The sequence below is a fragment of the Hyalella azteca genome, unplaced genomic scaffold (assembly GCF_000764305.2).
Source record: "Hyalella azteca isolate HAZT.00-mixed unplaced genomic scaffold, Hazt_2.0.2 contig15575, whole genome shotgun sequence".
Taxonomy (NCBI): domain Eukaryota; kingdom Metazoa; phylum Arthropoda; class Malacostraca; order Amphipoda; family Hyalellidae; genus Hyalella; species Hyalella azteca.
This window is the reverse complement of record NW_025945419.1, coordinates 40023-60937: the sequence shown is the minus strand read 5'-3', so window position 1 is coordinate 60937 and position 20915 is coordinate 40023. Positions and strand designations below refer to the sequence as shown.

The 20915-nt window shown below is 37.2% G+C and overlaps 1 protein-coding gene across 1 annotated transcript; it reads left to right on the top strand.

Annotated features, from left to right (window-relative positions):
• Positions 1–10352: 10352 nt before the first annotated feature.
• LOC108664703 lies at positions 10353–20810 on the top strand. The gene is made up of 5 exons (XM_018151370.2): positions 10353–10544; positions 17176–17297; positions 17854–18008; positions 18388–18541; positions 19310–20810. The coding sequence occupies exons 1-5, from the start codon at positions 10371–10373 to the stop codon at positions 19971–19973; spliced, it is 1269 nt and encodes a 422-aa protein (XP_018006859.1). The 5' UTR covers positions 10353–10370; the 3' UTR covers positions 19974–20810.
• Positions 20811–20915: the final 105 nt, after the last annotated feature.

Here is a 20915-nt window from a genome sequence, read left to right as displayed (position 1 = left end):
AAGGTCGGGGGTGTAGCCGTAGGCCATAAATTTTACTGATAAATAAGCCCTGGAGCCAACGTCCAGCTTCATGCATTAACTACTTTACTAGGGCGCATGCCGGAGGCCAGCTTCGCTCAACTACACACTTTAATCACATTCCTTTCCGTGAGTAAGAACGCTAGATGGGATAGCAGCGTATGAAGTCAAGTTCTTGAAGCCGTATGTCAACAGCCACAGCGCATGCATGCCAAAGTTAAGCGTGGTCAAACTGCATCTGGCCAAACATACTCCGTCTAACCTCTTCTGGCCTAACCTACACACGTTTCAACATTTCACCACACAAAACGTACCAGAACGGACTTAACCTAACCTCATTGGCTGCCGGACGTTAAGCCCCGTTTACACGCTCGCACTTATCATCGTCAGTCTTGCATGTCATGCCAAAGTTTGGCCGACAAGACGGAAGACTGACGAGCGTCCACAGGATTCAAACTTTTCTTAAGTCTCGTGCGCTCTCGGCAATGGAGGAGCTAGTCCTGCTCGCTGCAGTGGTCGCAGTTTGTGCCACCATAATTAGGTTAAAGCGATGCTAACGTGCGCGATGGTCCCGAAAATGTTTTTTTTTAATACCACAATGTGGGTTGATAGACAGCATCCCTACCAGCACCAGGCCGCATTGACGACTTAATTTCGACACATTCTTTTCGATAAAGAGTTTACTTTCTTCGTTACATAGTCTTTGTTTGCTGTAGGATCAACTTCTTTGCACTTAGTAATCAATGCCGCATAGGCTAGTTCTCTCTTGTACTTGTCACTGTAGCTTTTTGATTGAATTTACTACAAGCAGGAGAAACTACGATATAATTCGATAAACTCACCAAAAGAAATCGTGAAAACAGTGTCGGATATCTTGAGGTATGAAAAGTTTGACCAATTAGTCGTTTGCCCGTCCACACGCTCAAACTTTTCGTCAGTCGTGCATGAACCCAAAGGTCTCGCCCGTTCGTCTTTTCCAGGTTTGTCAAACCTCAAACTTCGCCCACCCGTCATTCAAAACGTCAAACTTCGAGCGCCCACACGCTCCGTCTTGCCGCTCAAACCGGGCATGACATACTAGACTGAAGATTACTTTGAGCGTGTGGAAGAGGGTTACAGAGAAGAGTGGTAAGTTAGAAGGTAGAGTCGGGACAGCGTGAGGAGGATGGGCCAGAATATGTTAGGCCTTCGCTCATAAGCAGGCAGAGAACTGCGTGCTTATGAGCGAGCATGCTGAAGTTTTGGCTGAAGACATACGGCGCTATTATCTTTAAGCTGTGTATCACTGATGCAGATGACGGTGTTCCAGCGTAGACCTGATTAATTGCAGGTACAGGGTCTCCACTAAATTATAGTTACTGTGTTCAAACTTCAAAGCAGAACCACAGTTTTCAATGTTTTCATTAACACTTATATAGTTAAAACTTCGAAGCAGGATCTAAGTTTAATGGCATATCACGCATCACTGAGAAACATAATTTTTTTTCCAGAAATAAGCCTTATATGATTGATTAAGGTGAAGGCACAGCGGTGACTAGAATAGAATAGAAGTGTCTGCATTGAAGAAATAGGCCCATGGCCTGTTGCCGATTCTTGAATTTTTCGTGACTTGATTCACAAGGAATCCGGCCTTTGGAACCCGATCTTTCCATAACTGACGATTGATTGAAATAGCTGCTGGACTTGTTGCCTGGTCCGTAATTTGTTAGGCATTTTTAGACTGAACATATGCTCCTGCATAGCTTCGTCTGGTCTGTTTTTGAAGGCTTTCAAACTCGGAGCGTCAACGATGCTATCAGGGAGGCTGTTCCACATGTTGGTGACTCGAAGCGAGAAGAAATGTTGTCGAGTGGAGAAGTTGCAGCGCAGTTTTTTATCAGGTTTTATCCATGATTGAACTTGTATAAGTTAGACCTACGGCGATGGAGATTTTTCGCCGTACTGCGCATCTCTAGAATGACGTCACTGTTGGCTCAAAATGTAAACAGCGTAGATTTTATCGGCTGAATTAATTAAAAGAATTGACACCGATTCGGTGACCTCCTTATAGAGTATAGATGCAAATGCGATAAATGATTCATAATTAAAATAATTGCGTAATCAATTTATAAAAAATCAAATTCAGTGTATTTTTTACATTTTTTACGTTCACCCGTTTATAAAGCAAAAAGTAATTCAGATTTAAAGAATTTCAATACTTCTTTTGTTCATTCAGCGCCCTCTGGTTTCAAGCCGAGTAACTTGTTTGTCATGCGCATTGTTGAAGCCGCCATTGCTGAAGTATCGGCGTCGTTGCGGGTCTATGAGTTTATATTTAATGATGGAGTGTCTTTATTCCAGATAGCTGCAGGCTAAATCAATATTTCGGTACGTATATTAATGAAATAAGCCTAGAAGATTTAAGAATAATTGCATTATTCACTTCGCGCTTAAAAAGCTGCGGTAAATATGGTCACTTGTGGAGTTGTAAGATAAGGGCGGTGTCGAATTTTGGATGATTTAGGTATGAATTAACAACTATAATTACTTGAAGTAATTCATATTAGATCTGAAAACCAGAAACCGCACTCATTTTTTATTATTAACTGCTAATGCTCGATCGAGCACGCTGCTAAGATTGGTCGATATTGAATGTATTCGTCCGTCAGTAATGATCAGTTCAGGTAGGCTATTCAGGATTGGAAAATCTATATAACTATCAGTACATGGTCTTCGGCTGTAAGAAAAAAAATTCCAGTTTTTTCTCTATCCCTTCTGGAGAGTTGCATTTAGGCCTACATGATTTAGCACTGTGAAATTTGTACCAAACCTCATGTCATGAGTCATGAGTAGTAGGAATAGTAAATTAGTAATAGTGTACTATATCCTCAAAAATTGCCTGGCTTGTAGAATGTAGGTAGAATGTAGATAATTGTAGTTGTACTTGTAGCACTGCTATTTTTCAATTAGGAAGATAAATTACTTGAAATTGTGAAAAAATGTGTGCTTAACCCTTTTGCAAGCAACTTCAAGAGCAAGCATTGAAAATTGAAGTATCTAGAAATTTTAATTTCAGAAACCAGTTCAAGAATGTAAGAACTAAGAAGTGATATATGAAATCATAGTGACAAAGCAGAGAGTTTTTTAGACTCTCCCTCAAGTTCATTTTTGAGTCCTATTAGTAGGCCAGTAAAGTATCATGGATACTAACATTATCATGCTTAAGAAATTGGTTAAAATCTTGAGCAAATGATTAAATTAAAAATGAACTAATTCTTAAAAAACTCTGCTCTGCCACTATGTATGAAATATATATTTGTATGTATTTTTAAAACTTTCGCATATTTGAGTTTTACCTAGAACATAAAAATGAAATGGGGTAAACGCTGTATATTCCGACACATTAAGCAGGGGAGGAAAAGATCTACACTGTGAGCCACGACTGGATTTTTTGAGCCGCGAAATAACGAATTTTCAAGCCGTAAGCCTATTTCTCAAGCCGTGGAAAGCCATTCTTGAACCGCGAAGTTGCGAACTCTTGGCGGCGATGGCACGCGCGCAGCGCTCGATCACGATTCACAAATAAGCTCAAATTTTGCCCTAGAAACAGCAGTTAAACATTGATCCCTAATTCACATGTAGTTTAGCTCATGCTAATGCCTACCTTACGATATTGCAAAAATATAACACAGTTTTACAAGAGTCTGAGAAGCGAGTTCAAGATCTTCATCTTTGACATAATGCTCTTGCTGCTGTCACAGTTTAACATATACGAGTATGACGAGAGCCCACTATGCAGAGGGTGGATGCAGCGTTGGCAATATATGGATTTTTAAGCCCAAAGCGTCGCCGGCCATTTTAAAGATGCGTTGCCGGGTAATTTTTAATGAAAAGCCATTTACGCTGAGTAATGACGAACTATTTACAAGCCACGAACTTATTACAAGGTTGCATGCAAGTGTTACCCCAAATAACTAATTTTACCCTAAAAATTTACAACCCAAACCAATTCAACCCAACCCAATTGATCCCAATTCAAATCAACCCAATCCTTCCCAATGCAATCTGACCCAATTCATCCTAACCAAATTTAACCCAATCTAACCAAACCCAACCCAATTCAACCCAAACCAATTGATCCCAATTCAAATCAACCAAACTCTTCCTAATGCAACCCAGCCCAATTCATCCTAACAAAATTTAACCCAACCCAATCTAACCAACCCAACCCAATTCAACCAAAACCAATTCAACTCAACTCAATTGATCCCAATTAAAATCAACCCAATCCTTCCCAATGCAACCCAACCCAATTCGTCCTAACCATATTTAACCCAAACCAATCTAACCAAAACCAATTCAACCCCACCTAACTCAATTCGATCAAAATTAAATTAAACTCAACCCAATTAAACCATATTCGACCAAAACCAATTTAACTTGTTCCAACTTGATTCAACCCAATTCAAAAACACCAACTCAATTCAACCCAACCAAATTCAACCCTGATCAAATCATTCCAGCCAAATTCAAGCCAACCTAATTCAGTAAAATTGAATAGACTGAATCAGAATGGTAAGAATGCATTGAGATTTTATTTGATTGCACTAGATTTCCTTGCAATGCATTAGAATGCACTAGAATGCATTAAATTTAATTAGGGTATATTAGATTTCATTAGGTTACATTAGATTGCATTACATTGCATTAGGCTACCGTCAACCGGGACTACTCGGGACGGTTTTGAGCGTTTTTTGTTGATGACTTCTGACGATGAAACATTTCATAAACAAGTTTAGGCTCATTTTATAGCTCTTTGCGAGGGCTATCGAATGGCTTCTTCAAAAAAATTCCATATGCTATTCGTAAGGTGCCAGAAGCAAAAAAAGTGTCCCGAGTAGCCCCATCGAACGGGGCTACTCGGGACACTGGGAATAGAACTTCATTTTAAAATATTTGAAGCATGCAGAGCCTACTCATCCATTACTAACAGTACTCTGAAGTCCTCCTCTTTCGTTGTAGATAATGTAGAGGTAGAATAAATGACATTTTCTGTGACTTTTACTAATTTTTCCTTCATTGATATGATATTACCATAAACATTAATTACCATCAACTGGGGTGCCTTGGGCTGTGTTTTTGATTCATGCTGGGGTCATAAACGTCGGGGTCATAAACGCCAGGGTTGTAAACCAGGTCATAAACGCCCCAGTGACTTTGGCCGCTGTTTATGACCGTTTATTACCCCACTTTGGCCATCATTATGAACAGGGCCCAATCACCCAGTTGACAGTACCATATTATTGATGGGATATTACTGTATTATTGATGCAATATTATGGTATCCATGAACATGCTATTGAGCATTTACAACAATTTTGTCCACTGCAAGCTTCATATCAGCAGCATCATAGCATTTTTTCTGTATCTGTAAGCTTACAGGACGGCTTGTAATTTGTGAGACGATAAGTGAACTTTTTTTTTCGCTCAGCGAGGTAAATGTAATCAATATTCTTTGTTTTTAATCAATTTTTTTCTTAACTGGAGCCTTTGCTAACTGAGGTTCTACTGTAAATGTGCTTTCTGGGGTGTCCTGAATAGCCCCGGGGGGGTGTCCCGAGTAGCCCCGCCGTGCGGAAATGGCCGCCATTTTTTTTTGTAATGAGATAGGCAAAATCTGTCAATTACGTTTTCAAGCCGACACCTGGGTGCAACTTTTATGTAAGTAAAATTTTTTAATACAGCAAATATTTTTTTTGCTACAGACCTTAGCAGAAGTAACTTTTCAAAATAGCATTTTTCAGCATTTTTTTCAGGAATTTTTCAAAGCTAGTAAATGTCGTATTCTTCGACTTCCTTTATACTACATAGATAGGAAAAATGTTGTTGTTTAGGCCACTATATTTAGTTTAGCAATATTCCATTTAGTTTCGCTACTATGACTGTTTTACGACGTGTCAGAGGTGCGTCCCGAGTTGCCCCGCCAGTCCCGAGTTGCCCCGGTTGATGGTACTTAAGATTGCATTAGAATGCTTTAGATTGCAGTAGATAGTGTCAGTTTGAATTTGAATGCATTAGATTATATTAGTTTATATTAGATTGAATTAGAATGCATTAGATTGAATTAGAATGCATTAAATTGTGCATTAGAATGTATTAGGTTACATTAGATTGCCTCAGGCTACATTAGATTGCCTTGGGTTACATTAAATTGCTTTAGAGTGCAATAGATCGCGTTAGAACGCTATAGATCGCTTTAGAACGCTATAGATCGCGTTATAACGCTATAGATCGCGTTAGAACGCTATAGATTGCGTTAGAACGCTATAAATTGCGTTAGAATGCAATACATTGCATTAGAATGCAATAGATCATGTTAGAACGCAATAGATCGTGTTAGAACGCTATAGATCGTGTTAGAACGCAATAGATCGCGTTAGAACGCAATAGATCGCGTTTAGAACGCAATAGATCGCGTTTAGAACGCAATAGATTGCGTTAGAACGCAATAGATTGCATTAGAACGCAATAGATTGCATTAGAATGCAATAGATTGCGTTAGAACGCAATAGATTGCGTTAGAACACAATAGACCGCGATGGAATGCAATAGATTGCGTTAAATGCAATAGATTGCATTTAAATGCAATAAATCGCGCTAAAATACAATAGATCTCGTCAGAATATAATAGATTGCGTTAGAACACAATAGACCGCGATGGAATGCAATAGATTGCGTTAAATGCAATAGATTGCATTTAAATGCAATAAATCGTGCTAAAATGCAATAGATCTTGTTAGAATGTAATAGATCGCGTTAAAATGCAATAGATCAAGTAAGAACGCAATATAAATCGCATTAGAACGCAATATATCGCGTTAGAACGTAATATATCGCGTTAGAACGCAATAGATCGCGTTAGCACGCAATAGATCACATTCGAATACAATAGAACACGTTAGAACACAATACATTGCGTTAGAACACAATAGATTGCGTTAGAACGCAATAGATCACGTTAGAACACTATAGATCACGTTAGAACACAACAGATTGCGTTAGAACACTGTAACCGGGCGCACTAGCGGGTGGAACAAACTCGTTGTTCACTTACTGAAAATTACTCTTTTAGTGCTCGTCTCAGAAAACAGGAATTAATGAATTACTTCGGGATTTGCTTTTATTTGAGTATGTATTTTCATTTAATAAAAGGAAAGCCAATATGTTAAAATTTTATACAATAAGAAATAGTTTGCCAAACTCATAATCATAACCGAATCGATAACCATTCAAATAAACTTAAGACCGTAAACATGAAACTATGGAATGAAACAATGGGTGGAGTGAAACACACAGCAACTGAAACAAACAAATGAACATAAATATACATGCAATAAGAGACATAATAATTTATTTGCTATGTGAGGGAATTTAGTGATTAGTGAATTAATTTGACTTTAAACATGAACAACAAAATAGGAGTGAATTAAGGAATATATTATAGAGTTAAAACAGTCAAGAGCAAATGCAAGTGCAGATCTTTCAAGTGCAAAAATGATTTAAGAAAACAAAGTAATTATTGCAAGCACAAGCATCGCACTAAAAATTAATCAAGCTGACAGATATGAGAAGAACCATTGTAACAATAAATGACAATAGAATGAATAAGAACCAAAATGCATAAAACAATTAGCCTAAAATATGTACATTAGACATAATTGATAATTAAATAATTGATAATTAAAGTGCAGACTAAACAGCCAACTCACCAACTGGTGATGGCGGTGCGAGTTTCAGGATTGTCTGATAACTCAAGATAAATTTCTTGTGCATGCATTAATTTAGGTTTATGGGGTCGTTCAATACCTGAAACGAGACAAAAAAACATAGGGCGACATTAGACACAAATGCATGAAATAATATTAGGTTGCATGATAAGCATGAAAGACAACAAATAATAACCATGTTTCTAATAAGTTAAAACAATAAATAAATGAAATCGATAATAGACATTTGTGAGCTGAAACACATGAGCTTGGTCTGCCCTAAGATTACCCCCGGTAACAACACAATAGATCGTGTTAGAACGCTATAGATTGCGGTAGAACGCAATAAATCCTGTTAGAACACAATAGATCACATTAGAAAACAATAGAACACGTTAGAACAAAATAGATTGCGTTAGAACACAATAGATTGCGTTAGAACGCAATAGATCGCGGTAGAACGCAATAGATCACGTTAGAACGCAATAGATCACGTTAGAACACAATAGATTTACAAGTTTTTTCAGCAGTAGCATTGGGCTTGCCAGACGTATGCACATTGTGATTGGGTGACAGATACAAGCAATCAAACGAGCTGAAGATGGGCGCGGTGACAGCGGGGCTGATCGAGCAATCTATAGTTTATGATCGGTCATGGCTGCATGAGCCATAGTTTATGATCGGCCATGGACGCCAATTTAAGGTCGATGTGGCTGATGGAGAGCTTGAAAAGAGGCCAATATCTCGAGCTGAAAGGCCCTACTCTACAGCCTGGCTATTACATTTATTTTACAATCATAACAAATAACAATGTCACATTTTTTTCTACACCCTGTTGACAAACTGGCTACTGGTGGGTTTAGTTACTTGAACATTAAATTTAAAATATTCAATGGCTATTCTTAACTTACATACCGTAAAATGGGGTCACTTTGACTGGCGGGGTAACTTTGACCACTTTTGGTTTTTTTTCAACAAAAACCCCCAAAACTCAAAAATGATTTGACATTGAAAAAGTTTGTCAATGGCCATCAAAGGCCTAATACTGACCAGGGCGCAGAAGATGGAAACAGCGTCGCCAATATATGGGTTTTTAAGCCCAAAGTGTCTCCGACCATTTTTAAGATGCGTCGCCGGGTAATTTTTAATGAAAAGCCATTTACGCTGAGTAATGACGAACTATTTACAAGCCACGAACTTATTTACAAGGTTGCATGCACGTGTTACCCCAAATAACTAATTTTACCCTAACAACAGTCTGATTGTGCAGCAAGTGTCAACTGAACATTTAATAAAGCAGTCTGACCGCTCTAATCTAATGTGACCGAAACTACGCAATTGAAAAACGTTGTTTACATTTTTTTGCGGGAACTCATCGCAACTGATTTCTGGACAAGCTTCGCTGCATCGTAATCCATCCAACGTACCGGAAACCTTACTTTTTTCTAAATAGTTGGCCAAAGACTGAGAAATATATTAAATGCAAGAATTTCAATCTAAATGTGTCGGTAAGATATTCTGAAGGCGAAAATTTGGCTACTGAAGCGTTGCCAAAGATCTTGCAATATTCATCCACTCTCTGCACAGTGGAATACTGAGGCTATGTAACACAATAGAAAGATTTAAAAAGTTTGCATATCTAATAGGTTAAAAAATTAATAATGTAACCCACAAACAAGAGCTATTATTTAAAGCCTGTCGGAGTACCCCCTCCAATTTTTTTATTTTTTTGGTAAAATAACTCCAGGTTTTGATGCATTGTAGTAGAACTCTTCTAGTTACATATGCAAAAGACAAATTTTAGGAAAGTGTCATAGTTTGCAAATGGGGGTGCCGCCCCCCAATGGGGTAACTTTGACCACCTAATGGCAGCTGTGACAGGGTAACATTGACCAACTTGGAAATTAAGTTAAAATTACCATAGGTACCTATATAACATATTTTATGTTTGATACACCTATTAATGTTTTTTTCTTTATGTTTCAGACTCTATAGAGTCTTATATATGGTAATTTTAACTTAATTTCCAAACCGGTCAATGTTACCCCATCACAGCTGCCATTAGGTGGTCACATTTTGCCCATTGCCCCCTATTTGCAAACTATGACACTTTCCTAAAATTTGTTTTTTTTTGTATATGTAACTAGAAGAGTTCCGTCAACCGGGGCAACTCGGGACGCACCTCTGACACGTCGTAAAACAGTCATAGTAGCGAAACTAATTGGAATATTGCTAAACTAAATATAGTGGCCTAAACAACAACATTTTTCCTATCTATGTAGTATAAAGGAAGTTCAATTTATGGTGAGTAAAGCTAGAGTATAGACCTGTATTTTGCATGTTTCAATTTAAGTTCAACTTATCTAGTAAAAAAATGGCATCATTATGAAAAAAAAGTGGTCAAAGTTACCCCATTTTACAGTATTACATTTTAAATAATATATGCTGGTAAATATTCTGTGAATGAGACATAATGCTTCTTGCTTCTAATATATATCAATCATTAATATCTCTTGTCTTGATGTCTAGCCCTTTCAGTTTCAATTTTGATCAATAATCCATTCTCATTATTTTTCAATCATAGGAGAAAGATGCCATGCTTCCAACATGGATTCTTCTAGTGGAAAACCTACCTTTTCATCAGCCATCAATGATCTGAAGGATGAAACTGAACTGGACCGTTTAAAAAACATTAAAAAGCCTGAAGATATAAGCCAGATCAGGGACTGGAAGGACAAATGCCGTGAAGAACATGGTCCAGCTGTTCTTAAAGAAATTGAAGTAAGTACAAACAATTTTTATTTGTGCTTCAATGCCCATTTAGAATGAGTCAAGTTTCTGGATACATATTTCTCCAGAACTGTATCAGGTTCAATTCTTATCTATAGTAAATTAGTATCCTTGCTACTGTCAAACAGGGATAATAAGGGATGGGGGGGGGTAAGTTGGGAAAGTTGCACCACATTTCATAGAAATGTTGGGTAATACTTTAGATTAAATGCATCCAAAAAAAGGGTGTTTTTTGTTTAATTATATTTTTTTGGAGTGTAGATAAAGAATCTGAAATCCGTTTTTGGAGGTCGGCATCGGAAAACCAATTTTTTTCCCCAAAGCAAAAATAGGCAAAATCGGCAAAAAAACAACCTAACCTAACCGTGGTTGCAATGTCATGGTTGCCTGCAATGTCGTGGTTGCAAGAGTATATGGGTCACCGAGGCTAAGTTAAAAACGCTATATAGTCAGATGGGGTAAGACAGGACCGAAATCACTAACAGGCATGTAGCATCTATACCATGAATAACTAAAAAATCCTAAACTTATCACAAGGTGTGGTTATGCAATGGGCTTCAAAGCTACAACTCAGACTTTTTGCATACAACACAGTTTTCTGTACAGATAAAAAAAAAGTGAGCTTATCCCATCTTACCCCATTGGGGTAAGATTGGACCAGGCTGGGGTAAGAAAGGACCAACAGGTAATTCTTCTGTTACAAGGTTTTTAGTAAAAATATAAATCTGATATTCAATATTATACATCTAGAAACACATTATTTGATTAAACAACCACTTGTGTCTGTTTTGTGTTGCAGGAAGTCAACCCTAATATCAGTCACATTGGAGTTTTTGCATTGAGAAAATTTCATTAAGCATAGAAATAGTAGGTTGGCTTTGATTCGTTGTAGAGCACTGCCAAATGCTACATGTATATTCCATTAGTGTCACTGTCTGAAAATTTATCAAATTGGTAATAAAACCAATGGATAATAACTTAAGAGTCAGATGTCATGTGTTTTCTTACTAACTGCATTTGTGGTGCACTTCTTCAAACATATCCCATGCCCTCTCACAAAATTGTGATAATAATTATTTTTTATGTTTCACACAGTGATTTTTCCCCCAAACACTCTTGCACATTGTTCTGCAGCTCACTAATGGGAAGAGACATCCCTATTTTCTCCATCCCCATAATGCAATTCACAATAGTATGCTAAATTTATCTAATTAAAAAAGCTAACAAGTTAGAATGGTTATTTTAAGCAAAAGATGAAAATTTTGACCAAAATACTCCATGTATACTTATGTACAATAATATATTCATTTAAAAGCTATTTTTGATAAATAATTGGGTAAAAGAGGACCATTTGTGGGGTAAGACAGGACCATTTGTGGGGTAAGACAGGACCATTTGTGGGGTAAGATAGGACCATTTGTGGGGTAAGACAGGACCATTTGTGGAGTAAGATAGGACCATTTGGGGGGTTAAACAGGATCATTTAGTGGTCCTGTCTTACCCCATGTCTGGTCCTTTTTTATCCCATTTTAGAATAGTTGTCAGGCAGTGATGATAGCAGGTAGGAATGCCTAGTATGTCTCAAAAGTTGCATGTTACTTGAGGTTACTTGCCTACATCCACAAACCTGGCCAAAAAATTTTTTTGTAATCAGACACAGCTTATTTCCCAAATAGGGTTAACTATTTTGTGACCCTTCTTTACATAGGTTTTCTTTGAAAATTAACCAAAAATTCATTATTTGTAGAAGAGGGTTGAAACAAACACTGAAATGACATGCAATGATTGCTCTAACATATTCTTCCGTCAAATTAAATTCAGTGCAATCAGAATGCATGCCATGGGCCTGTCCTTTCTTACCCCATGAAGGCTGTGATCCTGTCTTAACCCATTTGACTATAAATCCACGGATATTGGGCCCAAGATTTAACTTGCATTTATCTTAGAAAATATATGAAAATCGGCATATATAAAAATTGGTTTTCTGATGCCAAACGCCAAAAACGGATTTCAGATTCTTTATCTACACACCAAAAAACATATAATTAAACAAAAAACACCCTTTTTTTGGATGCACTTAATCTAAAGTAATACCAAAATGTTGTAGCAGCAAAACTAATCACAATATCGAAAAACTAAAAATAATTGTGTAAAGTCCAAACTTTTTAATACTATCTATGTAGCATAAAGTAAGTTAAGAATTTATACATTTACTACCTCTAAAAAATTCCTGAAAAGTGTGAAAAGTGAGATTTTGGATTTGGAATGGTACCTCTGCCAAAATCTGTAGCAAAAAAAATATTTGCCATATTAAAACATTTTACTTATATAAAAGTTGCACACAGGTGTTGGCTTAAAAATGTGATTGACAGAACTTGAGTATCTCATTAAAAGATGATAGCCATCTCCTCAAGAAAGGGTAATAAGGAAGACGCACCCTCCCCCCTTCTCCCCAAGGTAATAAAGGGCACCCCTAAACCCCTAAAAACGCCTTTGAGGAGACTTTTGATTAGCAAAGGCTCCAGTCAACAAAAAAAAAAAAAAATCAGTCAACAATAAAAAGTTTTGCAACAAAAAGTTTTGATTACATTTACCTTGCTCAGTGAAAGAAAATTCACTTGACATAGAATGAAAAGTAATTAACCTAAACTATGATTTATTTCTACAAAAAAATGTGATGGTTGTCACTAAAATATTGCCTTCTAATTCTGATACATTTGTATAATTCTTTTTTTTTTTAGTATTTTTTTTCACTTGACCCAATTAATATGGTACTATAAAATTACAAGCCATCCTGTAAGCTTAGATACAAATGAAATGCTACATGGCTGCACTGATATGAAGCTTGTAGTGGACAGGGTTGTTGTCAATGCTCAATGGTATGTCCATGGATATGGTAATATCACATCAATAATATGTAATGTTTGGATATGGTAATATGTCTATGAGGAAAAACTAGTTAAAATTACAGAAAATGTCATTTATTCTACATTTACATAATCTACAAAGGAAGAGGAGGATTTCAGAGTACTGTTAGTCTGTTAGTAATGGATGAGTACACTCTGCGTGCTTCAAACTTTTAAAATTAAGTTTTATTTCAAGTGTCCTGGATTACCCCATTTCCTGGGGTAATTTGGGATACTTTTATTTTGCGTCTGGCTCCTTACAAATAGCATATGAATTTTTTCAGAGATGCCATATGATAGCCCTTGCAAAGGCCTTTAAAATAAGCCCTAACTTATGTGACGGAACACAATTTTTGTGGATTATTTTTTTTTTCAGAACATTGTTTCACTTCTGATTTTACCTTAGAGTTTCAACTTATGTGTTGACTTATTTTTTTTAAGGTAGACTTATTATTTGTTGGGAGTGTTGCATTGCAATTATCTGCTAAGAGCCACTTCTCATCTGCTAGCCTCAACCACGTTTAGACTTATTTCTATGATATGTTAACTTAATTGTAAATTATTACTTGACCTATGATTTATTTGCTTTCATGTTCAATTATTTTGCCAAATGATTTTTTTATTGTAATGGTTTGCTGTTGTTCGTAAATAGGTGCTGTCAATCTAGGATACCTTCGTTAAGGTGAAGACGGCTATGTTGCCATCTCGTGTGAACAAGCTAGACATCTTAGAAGTAGATGTTTGATAGGAAGTTGCCTTTAACATGTAGTCATGTCAAAAGGTTAAACTCATAAGGTGGTACCTTTGATCATTGCATTGGTTATCAGGATTGTGGTGCAGCTCGTACCTGTAACCTTGCTGTCCGTTTCTGTGTTCTTGGCTGCAAATTAGGGCTTGTACCCCTGATCATTGCATTGGTTGTTGGCATCGTGGTGCAGCTTGTACCTGTACCCTTACTGTCCGTTTCCGTGTTCTTGGCAGTGTACGGTAGTAGGGCTTGTACCCTTGATCATTGCATTGGTTGTTGGCAACATGGGGCTGTTCATACCTGTACCCTTGCTGTCCGCTTCTGTGGTTTTAAACTGTTTTAATCCCTGAAGTTGAGATCCTGTCTCCCAAAGCTTCTGGACTTATTGTGAATAATAAATTGTGTGCCTTGTACAGTGGTGTTAGGGGCACTCCTAACCTCCTCCAAAGGCCCAGTATGACCAATATAGTATTGGCTTTTATCATGTGGGAAAACTATTTAAAACAACCTAACAGCAAGAAAAATCAAACATGAGACCAATCAACCAGATGAACTCTAAAACAAGTTGGCTCAAATTATATACAGTTGAATGATATATGATGATGAGGGGTTAGTTTAATGGATGATAAATACACAGGCATGAAAATGGATGAAACACTAGGTATAAAAAATGAAATTTAAATAACCCTAAGTCCTATAATGCATTGATGATCAGTAAAACGTTATAAAGGGGAACAGTGAAGATGCTATACAACAAAAGGCTCACAAAACAGTTCACATGCTCTGGAGACTTCCAGGATCCACGGCCAGTCCTTGAGCAAAGGACTCTTCTCTTCTTGGTATCCTGTCCATCCTCATGGCTGAAGCACAGGTAAGGAACTGGGTTCACCAATTCACAGCTCCCATAACTTGTGAATTACGGACACAGCAATGAGACTGAATACTTGCTTTGGCCAGACACTCAGATAACCACAGCTATGGTAGCACACACTTGGTAAAGACGCAAATTTTCAACACCATTGAGAACCACCAGAGATATCACTTATGATTTCAGCCTTAGGTTTAGGTATCATGCTGGATTAACAGGGAACCACTGGGAAACACAGCCCAAGAAATCACTGGCCCTCAAGCATCACAGATGGAGCAGCGGGTTGCACAAAACATCACAGCAGGTGACAACACAATACTAGCACCAATTATGAATCATAATTAAATTGTGCCCTGTCAGGCTATTGAGAAGACAATCTAGCAAACAATTTGTGCACAGGCTATATATAATCATTGGTGATCTGGAACGAGAAGAACACAAGAGATTAGGGAGAAATATATGAGAGAAGGAATGGCAACACAAAATACACAGAGCAAAAAGCCATTCCCGCACAGTGGAATTTGTGTATAGCCTGAAGATCACAAATAGGGTATACCACAAAAAGTTCCTCGTGTTCACTCCTCATCTCTCCAATGCAATGGAATTTAGAGATGGACCAAAGAGCAACTCTTAGCCCTTGTGTTAAAGCCAATACGGAAGTCACCACCAAGTCCGCACGCTACGGTACCCATAATTATTTCAACTTCAGGGCGGTGTTTCCAGTTATGCTTGTTGTGAAATGTTTCATGGTAAGAAGTTATTAATTAAAAATGCTCAAAACTGTCCCTTATTACCCCATTTGGCGGTATATACTGCACAATCCCATTCACGATATCAATCAATAGGTATATATTTTCTGGAAAAAATGGAATTGGGAATTTCTAGCAACATTATTTTAAATAAATATGTTATTTTTATTCATCACCTTACTTATTATTTTTTTGTCAGATTTTGCATTAAATATATACATGTCTTCAAGCATTGTCACATTCTTCATCATTCATGCCAAGATTGTCTTGAGATTTGTCACATCTGCTTGAGTGATAAGTTCATCTGATTCCTCCAAGAAATGGTCAAGTTTGCTGTGTCTATCTCATCCAGCATCTAAATGTACCTACCTAATCAGATCATCACTATATGTCAAAGAAATATTTTTTAAGTATCAAGGAAAGTGTCAAAAATATTGCAAAATAATCCAGGAAAGATTATTGCATACCATGAGGGATCCATCCAGTACCTACAAGACCCTTATTTAAGATTTTGTTAGCAATAATACCTTAGGACCAATAATATAAATTTTTCAACTTGCAATGAAGCAGAACACTCACAAAAATTAAGATAAAATAACCAGTGGGAGTTTGAACAGGATCATTAACCCTTTAGCGGGCAAGCATTGAAATATCCAGAAATTAAAATTTCAGAAACCATTTCAAGAAAGTAAGAAGTAATAAACAATATATTTATTTCTATGAATTTTTGCAAATTTTGCCTATTGAAGGTTTAAATCGCACTTAAAGAATTCAATAAATGCAATCAAAACACAAAATTTTTCTTTATAATTAAAATTCAGTTTATGCAAATGAAAAATTAGAAACATAAAAATTTAATTTAATTGAATTTAATCAAGTTGCCAAAATAAATAAATATATGTATTGATACTTCCACCTTTTGAAGAAAATGCGGAAAGAGCGTCGATTCCATTGTCCGAGTCAAAACTTTCATTTAAATGCTCATATTTCAATTTGTGGACTCTGCAGTTGGTGATGCTATACAGTAGATAGAATGATGGTCAGATAATTAGTGATTGACTGAGGCATTATAAGGATGCCTCAAAAACAAACGGGAAGCCGTGGTGAGGCTTTTTGTGACACGATTTCAAGTGATCATATATGGTAACTTACCCGTGAAAGGGTTAATAATGACTTTATGGTGTCCTAGCAGGATACCTATGTGACATGTATATTATGGTTTTTTTACTTAATTAATTGCTGTAAAATAATGTGATCATAAACACAGTTATGAACTTATGTATGTAATATTTGATTGCAGTATTGCAATTATAAACCTATTTGTGTATTTTATTATAGTAATTTGTCCCAGGATGCTCCTGGTCAGCTGATGGAGTGTGTCTTGCAGTACGTCAAACTTGACAAACTGCAGATTGAAGTGAACCGCAGCATGGCTCGTGGCAACTTGGATCGCGTCTTCAAAAAATATTGTGGGTCAGTCTGATGGATATTATGCCAAATAATTGGATCATATAGTAGAAAAAATGTACAATATCCTTTGAAATCTTGTTCAAAGTTGAGCTGATTTTGATTTTTTGGAGCAATTACTAAGGTGGTAGTAGTGCTTGTTGGCCTAAATGATTCACTGATAACATCTGAAAGCCTCAGATTCAAGAATGCACTGTAGTTTTTGTCTCATGCTCCTCAATTGCAAAAGTTGATAGTGAATAGCACATTGAATAATCAGATGAAATAACTTACTTCAACGTATTGTCACAAATCTGTTATATATTTTGAGAGACTTGGTTACTTAAGTAGTTACCTATACCTTTACATGAAGCTCATTTTACAATACAATGTTTTGTTGATCAAAGCCCTTTAGATTTTCTTACCTGATGCTTGACTGTGAAATATGTTTTCCTTTTCTGTTACTCATGATATACAATTTTACATTCATCTATGTATCGAAATTGATGCCACGCCACTTGTGGAGTTATTGCCAAGTTTCTGTCTGCTGTTCATCAATTTAATTGAGTTCATTGTTGGTCAGATACCGGGACGACATCTTGTACTGCGTGGACACGATGCTGACGACGTTCCAGACGTGCATGACTGCCCAGCAGCTTGTTGACGTCAACGTCACACGTCGAGCCGTTGATGCTGCAATCAACTTCACTTGTCATGACGATGGCGACAGAATTGCTTGTAATAATAAGCATTTAATTTCTAAAAATCTCTTCTATTTGCGAAAATAATTTATTACTTCATAAATGTAGCTCATTGTCAATAATGTGTGGCAAATTGCATTATAAACATTACAAATATTTTTCTCATGTGTAAGCTTTCTAAATTGTGTGGGGAATTAAATTTCGAATGCCAGTTTAATTCTTGAGATTTTCTAGCTAAGTTGTGTGGCTCGTTTACTGCATGATGAATACATTGGCTTTGGATATATGAATCTTTCTCCATTTTGTGTCATCTAATTATTAAATTTAGTGCAGAACATTATCTTTTCAAAGCTAAATATTCAGGTATTGTGTATATTTATTATATATTTTGATGATGTATGATATTTTGGTGGCAGTGTTCATGGCGGAGCAGGGGGTGGAGTGCGTGAGGGAGCACAAGGATGGCATACGCACCTGCATCGAGGATCGCGTGCCCAGCGTCAAGACCTCCATTGATGACCCTGACTCCCTCAGCCTTGACCACATCGTCATCAACGAACAGCAGTGCGAGTGAGTAGCGATAATTAATATGCTTCTACCAGGACGGGTAATTACTGCAACAGCAGCAATAATTCACTCACATCCCTTGTGGCCACTAGCAAGATGGTAACTACAACAGCAACGGTAGCAATAACTCACTGCCCTCAATCTCCCTCCTATGTCGCCACTGTCAGGATGGGAATTACAACAACGACAGTAGCAGTAAATAACCTTCCACCCGCCACCGCCCTAGTTGCCATTACCAGGATGGACATTCAAACAAAAAAAATATATATATAACTCAGTACTCACTGCAGTGAGTGACAGAGAGCGCATTTTCTCGTCGACGAAAACTTGAGGTCACGGACAGACAGACAGACGAACATGGCGAGCACAATAGTGCATTTTTTCCATAAATGAGAAAATGTGCTAAAAAGCTGCATTGTTTAGTCCCGTCAAGAAATCAGTAAGTACGAGTGGCAGTGAAGAGCGGGCATGAGGGGCGATTTTGATTCAAATTCTGATAATCCTAACTCATTTAATGCTTAAAATCAAGTTACGATAAGCTGCCCTTTTTATGCTTTGAAAATATCCCATTTATTAAGTCTTTATATCTTTAATTAATATGGCTAAATATAAGTGCTTTGATGAAAAAATCTTAGTCTGATATTAAGCTTGGAGCTTACATCATTGTTTTAGCAACTTCTTGAAAAACAACCTCAGTGTGTCATCTTAAAGTCTAATATTAACTAATTTTCTACTTAATTCAATATTTTAAATTTCCGTTCCATGTCATAGGAAACTGAATGCGATGCACTCGTGTGTCGTACAAGAGGCTGAGAAGTGCTCCGACCCGACCCCGGCCAATATCCTGGATGCCCTCATCGTGCAGATGCTCAAAGTGACGCCGTGCTGGGGGTTCAGGGCCGCAGAGCAGTCAGCTGCTAAGGAGGTGAAGGACGCCTCGAGTGGCGCTGAGAGTCTGGGCCGTCTCGTCCGTTCTTCAATCTCAAACATCGGTCCAATTTTCACAAGTGGCTTCAGCAGCATGAGTTACGTGAGTGGCCTGGTGGGTGCTGTCGGTTTCATTGTATCTGCTCTCTCCACTCAGGTCTACTACGCGATTTCATTTGCAGTATACACGCTCTTTGATATATTTTCAGCAGCAATCGATAACGTTACAGGCGCTCTTACCTCTATTATAATTGGCTTGTCTTCGTCGTGTACTGTAGTTTCAGGTATACTACAAGGCATTCCAAACCTCCTTTCAGATGCATTGAAGAAAGAAAGCTATTTCAAAAACTATGTAATTGATGCGCAGAGTATATTGAGTAGTTATCTCGGGGAGCACATAAAAGAAGTCTTCGAGAAAACCTGGATTTTGTTCTCAACGAACGTGAGCATTCCAGGAGCGCTTGTGGTGGTCATGGCAGCGCTCACTGCCGCTCACTTAGTGCTCTAGAACTCTATTTTTATGTGACCCGATTTAACATTCTTGTTCTGTACTCCGCGTTTTAAAATGTCGTATTTGACTGATACATGTGCAATGGATAGATAGTGTCTTAAACATGACCGAGTAATGTTTTATCATGCGCATTTTCTATTCTACTGATAAAAGTAGTTAAAACATCGACCTTTTGCTGATGACTTGATATATTTACCCATATTTTTTATTTATTCGTCTCGGTTCTACTATCTAAAAACTTGGTTTTTAGAAAACCATGGTTTTCGTAGGAGTTTTACCTCTTATATTAGTTTAGTTGGCCATGAAGGGCTTTTAGTGCAATCGATTTACTCAGTGATAGATTTTTGATGTACTAGTCATTTACTGCATGTCATTCGTTCGAGTCACAAATAATTCCTAAGTTTTATCCTCATGCACAGCATTGTCACTATCATTTGCCTAACTTCTTACGCTCTTCAACGTTCGAGCATATATTTATGAATCGTTCGAGAATTTAAAGGTGACCATGACTCCTTTTTAATTTTAAGATCAATGCAAAATCTCAGCACTTAGATCAGCTGAAAATATTGCAGTCTATTAAATCGTCTTATACTTCTGGTAAGTTTCTGCCTAGAAATGCTATTTGTAAGTTAAGTTCCTGATAGAATGGGCTGGATAACATTTGGCAAACCGTATAATAAAGGAAGTGTCATTCTTTTCTATAAATTATATTTGATCGGCATGCAAACATTTATAAATGAATATTAAAACCAGCATTTGTGCACGATGATTTTCTAAAGCTGTTCTTTTTAGCGCATTTTCTCATTTATGGAAAAAAGCGCTACTGTGCTCGCCATGTCCGTCTGTCTGTGCGTGACTCGCGTTTTCGTCGACGAGAAAATGTGCCCTTGTCACTCACTGCAGTGAGTTATATTTTTTTCTAGTACTATTATGGATGTT

What these genes read in the sequence shown, in the direction of transcription:
- LOC108664703 (XM_018151370.2), top strand. Translation starts at nt 10,371, where the DNA reads ATGGATTCTTCTAGTGGAAAACCTACCTTTTCATCAGCCATCAATGAT. An exon ending in CTGTTCTTAAAGAAATTGAA is followed by an intron (nt 10,545 to 17,175) that starts GTAAGTACAAAC and finishes AATTTGTCCCAG; the next exon opens with GATGCTCCTGGTCAGCTGAT. An exon ending in CGATGGCGACAGAATTGCTT is followed by an intron (nt 18,009 to 18,387) that starts GTAATAATAAGC and finishes TTTTGGTGGCAG; the next exon opens with TGTTCATGGCGGAGCAGGGG.